This window comes from Diachasma alloeum, unplaced genomic scaffold (genome assembly GCF_001412515.2).
Source record: "Diachasma alloeum isolate Michigan unplaced genomic scaffold, Dall2.0 Dall_scaffold_00404, whole genome shotgun sequence".
NCBI lineage: Eukaryota > Metazoa > Arthropoda > Insecta > Hymenoptera > Braconidae > Diachasma > Diachasma alloeum.
Window position 1 is genome coordinate 172,778 of NW_021680543.1, and position 7,164 is coordinate 179,941.

The 7,164-nt window shown below is 36.7% G+C and overlaps 1 protein-coding gene across 4 annotated transcripts in view; it reads left to right on the plus strand.

Moving 5' to 3' along the window:
- Nucleotides 1-377: 377 nt before the first annotated feature.
- LOC107042033 (PHD finger protein 20-like protein 1) overlaps nt 378-7,164 on the plus strand; it is a gene marked incomplete at its 3' end in the record, with an annotated part of 22,946 nt that continues 16,159 nt past the window's right edge. For 2 of the 4 annotated variants that reach the window (XM_015262899.1, XM_015262901.1), the window contains 4 exon segments: nt 378-727; nt 2,745-3,198; nt 6,013-6,147; nt 6,555-6,590. In XM_015262899.1, the coding sequence (XP_015118385.1) occupies nt 706-727; nt 2,745-3,198; nt 6,013-6,147; nt 6,555-6,590 (647 nt within the window). 4 annotated transcript variants of the gene reach the window in all.

A 7,164-nucleotide genomic window follows, 5' to 3' on the forward strand; every position in this document is an offset into this window, starting at 1 on the left:
AACCAATTTTTGGTTGGAATTTCATTCAATTTTCGGATGTGAGTATACCACCCATCTCGCCCTCTACCGTAACCGCTAGTTTTCAAAAGCTCGAATAAAATATGGCCGCCCCTTCTTATGTAACCAATCCCAAAGCATTCAGCCGCCTTCCAGCCTGAAAAATGCGTAGGAAATTCCAGAAAAATTATGCTCAACATTTTCATAAAACCACATTTGCATAAAACAAAACCGTAGAAAATTATATTTCAAAATATTTTTCGATGGAAAAAAGAGGGAAAATTAAAGAAAAATGGAATGACGAGGTAAAAGCGGAGAATTCCACCGGGATCGATATATCTCGAACTCTCGATATATCCCAGTACTTGCGATGCATCGATTCAGTATTGCGCCTGTTCTATCCAGTGCCTCGTGCTGATGAAACGTAAATGCGAGTGAACGAGTGTGCAACATACCAAAACCACTGGAAATACCGACATTACCGTGTTTTCTACGATTGAGGGATTGATTTACTGTGTTTTTCAACAGTTTTGTGGTTATTCCCCGTGGGCCGTGTTGCGGGGNGGGGGGGGGGGGGGGGGGTAGCGAATGGTGGACGCGACAATGGTCCGGGAAGGGTATCTCGTCGTCGGAACACTCCGCGAGTGATAAAACCCAATGCCAAGTGTTCACAGTTGATTGTTCAACACCTCTGACGATGAATATCGAATGTTTCACTGCAGATACACACGTGAGATTCTTTTTCATCATTTTTTTTCGTTGGGGTAGCCCGGTTTGTTGGAGAGGCCGGGGATTTCGGGTGCAGGGGGCACAAAGACGAATAATTGCGCGGCGATCGCATGTGCTAACAGGACTGATGGGAATGGCGCGTAAATGTCGCGTTAAAAATTGTAATTGTTACATTTATGGGGTAGTTCTAGGTGATGTATGGAGGGTTGGTGAGGTGAAGCCGTGAGGGTGCGGGGCCATCCACGCCCGGTTTATTCTGTGGTGGTGGCAGGTTTTGGGTGTCCGGCGTGCGCGGGGGTGAGACGAATTTTGAGACGATGACTTCCTGCGGAAGCTGGTTTTAAAGGGGCTACATGTGATTACCGGCGAGGGTCGCGAAGGCTGGAGACAAGTGTGGCACGCGGTGATGATCTATTTGGGAATGGGACCTTGAATTTTGAAGGGGGAATGGTGGGGGTTCAGGGAATTTTGGAAGGAAATGTATTTTGCGGTTTTGAAGGGGATTTTTCGGTTGTCATCGATTTTTAGGAGAATTTTTGCGATTAAGGACAGTTTTGGGGGAGTTTTTAGAGGGATGTCTGGAGGAGAGCGGTTGATGGTGTTTTTTTTGGGGAATTCAAATGTTGAGGAAAGGCCTCTTGGAATGTTTTGACGGGTATATCATTGTCTCCGAAAGTCATCGTCTCCCGCAGCGAAAGAATCGAAAAAAATTGTAATGATTTTTTTAATCTTAAAATTTTTCAATGATGTGAGAAAATGCGATTTTTTAAAGTGTTCTTCGAGGCATAGGGGCAGTTGGGGTAAAACGCACACTTTTGACTTTTTTTTAAATGCTAATGAGGGGTTGAAATTTTGATAAAATTTAATATATATTTTTTTTAATACAAAGAATAATTATTTTCCTTTGTGACGAGCCTAAACTGAGCTCAATTGATCAATTTGTTTCTGAGTTATGACTAATTTTAAAAAAGTCTAAAGTGTCCGTTTTACGCCACCCTCTTCTACTTCAGATTTTTCTTCAGAACTTTTAATTTCATTTATTTAATATCACAGAAAACCCCGAAATCAAACAACATTTCCAAATAAATCATCGGAAAATTCTAGATGNTTTTTTTTTTGGGGGGGGGGGGGGTTGGGATGTCTGGCGGAGAGAGGATGATGGGGATTTTTTTTTGACGAATTGAATTATTGGAAAAAGACTCCTTGGAATGAAAAGTCATCGTCTTGTATAGGGATAGAAGGAAAAAAAATGTAATGATTTTTTTTAAACCTTAGAATTTTTCAAAGTTTTTGACAAAATCTGATTTTTTTAGTGTTCCTTAGGGAATATTCTAAATATTAAAAAACTTCTCCAACAGTCAGTACATGGTCACCAACAAAAGCAATGAAAAAATCACATGCACAAATATTCATGATTTTGCCTAGGCTTCGAATGCTATATGCAGATTTTGGCAGTTTAAACGTTTTTCAGGGAATTTTTCTGATTTTTTTCGTTTTGGTAATCTTTAGGAAGTCTTAAAAAATCTTTCGGAATTTTGTAGGGAAACCTAGGATTTTTTCACATTTGAAATAAAATTGGAAATTTTTCGAACCATTCAAAGTCTTAAAAATATTTAAGGGAATCAAAAATATGGCAATGATTTTTTTTTAAACATCGAAATATTCGAAGGTTTTTTGAAAGCTTCTGCGATTCTCTAAGTGTTTTGCCGGAAATATTCTAAGTTTCTTTTTTATTTTTGGAATCTTTAGAAAGTTTTGTAAATTTTTTCGGATGTTTTCAGAAAAAGCTAGAATTTTTCAATTTTAAAATAAAATTAAAAATTTTCTTAAGTTTCCCAAAACATTCAGAATTTTATAAAAAATTTTGAAGACGTTTGAGGAAATAATATTATATATCCAGCTAATTCAATAAATTTTCTATAAAAAAAATTTTCTAATAAAATATCAGGCGACCAATCTAGGTAGACTAATGATAAAAAAATAAAATTCAAGAAAATGAATTACAAAATTCATTCTAGATCGCCCCATCATGCCCGTAAAATCCCTAAACGTATCCTACCCCCAGGAAGATCTTGATGTCATCAACTCTAAGATGAACGTGGACGAGACGATTCAGCCAGATTCTATGGGCTACAACGACAGTTGCGGGGAGGCATGCAATTCGTCAAGACCAACGTCCTCAGCGGACTCCCTCAACCATTCGGAGAGTGCGTCTTCCCAGGACGACAACGACGTGTTTGCTCAACTTGAAGAAACAGCCTTGTTAGACCGCATCGAGGAGAAGGTGAAGAGGATCGAGGTGAAAGAGACACCACCTGCCGAGCCACCCCCAGTCCCCAAATCACCAGTCCTAGGGGAGATCAAGAATCAGAGGAGTATGGAGAACATTAGGAAGCCTAAAGTCGTCACCAGGGGGGATCTCAAGTTCTTTCCTGGAGCGAAACTTGAGGCTAAGGATTTTAATGATCAGTGGTGAGTGGATTTTACGAGGACTATTTGGTGAAGATTTAAGAAAGATATAAATGTGACAGAACCGACCGTAATGGTTGGGTGAGTTAGGTGTTGCTCCGGCGGACATCCGAGTGCAGCTGCGTTTAGCGCGGTTAGTACTTAGATGGGTGACCGGTTAGGAACACCCTTGCCCAAAAATTTCGGAAGGTAGGCACGGTGTGGTGACCTAATGTGCTGCCCCTCTAGTAAGTGCGACAGAAGGGCACATTAGGGCTCTGCACAATCGGCCGGCTGTACGATTGGGGTTTTCCATGGTTTCCATTGCAGTCCTAGCCCGAATGGGGTACAGTTAAGGGGTAACGGAACCGACCACAAAAAAACGTTTACCAAAAACAAGTTTTCTTGGATTCTATGCAATGAGAATCAATGAAACTTTTTCCCCGTATTGAGAGTAGCGGAACCCATCACTCTCTTCTCATGCTTTTCTTATTTATGCAAAAAAAATGGCAAATTATTTAACGGCAGGGACCAGGGCAAGGCCGACGCCATTTTATTTATAGGAAACTGCCATGTCATGGTAGAAAAACCGATTTTTTGTAGATTTTTCTTAGCCGATGGCTATTTTCATGAGAAGAGAGCGATCGAGTGAGGTCTAAGACAGAGATTTTGAGTACAAAAACGTACTATTGTTGCGTAAGTTTCGTAAAAACTTGTTTATGATGATTGGGTGGTATCCAGGAGGTAACATTTCCTTTACAGGGCACCAATTCTAAGAGGGAAGTACTTTTACGAGTTAGAAGATGATGTAGAATGTTTCCATACTATTATTATTTATTTATATCTATTCATTTATATTTTATGGGATTTTGTACTTTTCACGTATAAAATCCAAAAAACCACGGGAACCTGCAATACCGATAGGGGGGACCCCTAACCTCTGCGTGCGACGGGTTCCGTTACCCCTTAAGAGTAAGACGACCCATGGTAACGCAGATAAAATCAGAAGAGAGAAGTGGGAGTGGCAAGGCAGACGAATAGATAGCCTATAAAACCGTAATGGTAGTAGGAAAGAAAATATGAATAATATAATATATAAATGTGACAGTTAGTGATTAATAAATGAATGAATATAATGCTAAATGAATTAAATAGTATGATGATAAATATATTAAATAGTAGTAGTATTCGTTATATTTATTCATTTCTGCAAGACTAACTGAAAGAGTCGTATTTATTAAATACAATTTTAACAGTTGGTGATTGATTAATAAATGAATGTAATGATAGATAAATTGAATAGCATTAATTATATTCATTATATTTATTCTTTTATTTATGACCAACTATTTAAATTGTATTTCTCTTAAATACATAAATATAGCGTGATTTCTTTATCATTATTTATATTTATCTTTGTGGCTCAGACTGCAATGAAACAGTATTTCCTAATCAATTTCAGTACTACTGTCCGTTTCAGAAGTAAGGGATCCTGAGGTTACACGCGCATAACTTCAGTAAAAAAATCATAGAATTATAAAATAAGTTTTAATTGGTGAATTGATTACTCATCTCATCCTATATGGAGCCTTATCCCTTTAAATTCATCAATGTTAATTTCAGTGCAGGGTAAACGTGAAAAATCGCCTGATTTTATGGGACCGGGAAAATTAATTAACTTTGCCGTCTTCTTATAATTCCAAAAAATCTCGGAAAAAATCTCACTGTATAGGGAATGGAATATCATAGAGATTTCGTTGATCATTCCACACAGAGTATCATTAATTTTATAAAAAATATTTTAAAATTTACGGAAGAGTGCCGATGTACGACCACAACTCGTTACGGACTTTATTACGGTTCAAGGGTTTGGACCTTTGAAATCAGTTTCAGACGTGTATTTTTTCACCTCCAGTAGCGACGGCGCCTCCAAGGGTACCCAGAAGAATTCAATGCGGGATGCCGTCCATAACAGAGGTGTAAAACACAAGCGCTCGACCCATAATAATATCCATGAGTCTTCGTACACAGGCACTTTTTCATAAATTAATTTTTTCTTTATAAAATCAATTACTCTGTGTACAGACTGAATGATCAATAAAATCTCTACAATTTTCCATTCCCTAAACAGTGAGATTTTTGTTAAACGGATACCATTGTAAAATCTACGATAACCGTGCTTGACAGTTTCGTTTAAAAAATCAATAATTTTTAAAAATTTTAAATTTTTTCCTCACAAGTGTACATTTGAATGTTGTAACAATCATTAAAAAAATCAGCATATTTCTGCCATCATTTTTTGTAAATATAAGAAAACGGCAAAGTTCGTGGATTTTCCCGGCCCCCTAAAAGAGCGCGTTTGTTCACCTTTACCTTACAATACAATTAATAAGAATTAATTTAAAGAGATGAGCCTCCGCATAGGATGAGATAACTAATCAAGTCACTAATTAAAAGTTCCTTCATATTTCTACGATTTTTTTACCGACGTTATGCGTGGTTAACTTGCAGTCCTCTATTTCTGAAACGGACAGTAGGGTATTTTAATGAGTGAAATTATATCAATTTTATGTTTGTGAAATTAGAGTTGCATCAGATTTTTTCATATATTTTGATTCTATTCGTCAAATCCGATTGTTTGAACTCCCTTTGCAATATTCAACAAATCGAGAATATAATTTCAACTGGATTTTTACAGATTCAAAATTTTTGATTTCTCAAAAAAATTTTGGAGAAAAATGGGCTCATCTGATGTTTCATTCAGTCTAAGAGGATGTTTAGTTGGCGAAAGGTTCCTCTAGAGTAAGGAATTGTTTAAATTAATTGATATTCACTCAGGTATGCAGCACGAGTTGTCGAAACAGACTGGGTGGATCGAGAAGTGTTGATACATTTCGATAAATGGAACTCGAGGTTTGATGAGTGGATTCCTATGGACAGTCCCAGATTGAGGGTACTCCAGGTGTTACTCAGGTAAATATTTGAGATTATTTAAACAATTGCAATAACAATTCTGGAGAGAATTGATGGAGAGAGATGAGTCCAGCTATTTTACGTTCTTTACTTCATTGGTACCTCGCGAACTAGTGGCTTTAGGAGAAGAATTTTATTGCAAATTTGCTCTGAAACCATTAGTTCCAAAGATATTCTAATAAAAGTGTGAAAAACTAAATGAATAACTTGGAAAAATTAATCAGGAAGTATTATGAGAATGTCAAGAGACAAATTGATTTGGACTCATCGACCTTCATCTCCTTCACTGCTGAATTAAACACACTAATCATTTTTGCACATTCTCCAACGTGCGATTGTCGATTAGATTCGAAAGAGATCGAAGTATTCATCCTTTTTACGTTTTTTGTTTTCATTTATCGATAAAGCGAACAAGCGAAGCTTGATTGGGTCATTGCAACTCCGTAAGTCGAAAGAATTATTAATCTAGTAGATCTATGATAAATTACGAGTAAATAGAGTTCTTGTGTTTTTTTTCTCTTCACATACGTAAATCTTGCTTAGAAAATTTCAATCCAATTGTTTTGTAGGGTGAACTAATCATTTTTGAAAAATCAAATTCTTACGCGCTTCATAATGATGTTATACGCTAGCTAGATCCGATTAATTAGCCCCTCATGTATAGATATTCCAAATTTTTATTTTTTTCCTCATTGAAGTAGTTTTGAAAAACATTGCGAGCTAATAAAAAACATTTGCTAGTTAGTACTTTTTTTAAAAGAAATTTTTGAAAAATCACCTCTGAAAAAAAAGGCGTATCCCCTCTATTTCATTATTTCCAAAAAATTTTATCACCAATCGATAGCAAATTGTTTGAAGATTTTTGCGAGTTGAGAAAAAATCGTCAATGCAATCCTATTATTGTGTATATTAACAATTCCAATTTCAACTGAAAACCAGAGTTGATGACCAGAGTTTGTAACAGAGATCTCAGACAAGATATGAATGTTTTTTTTGGCTCAAATGAAAGAGCGGCTC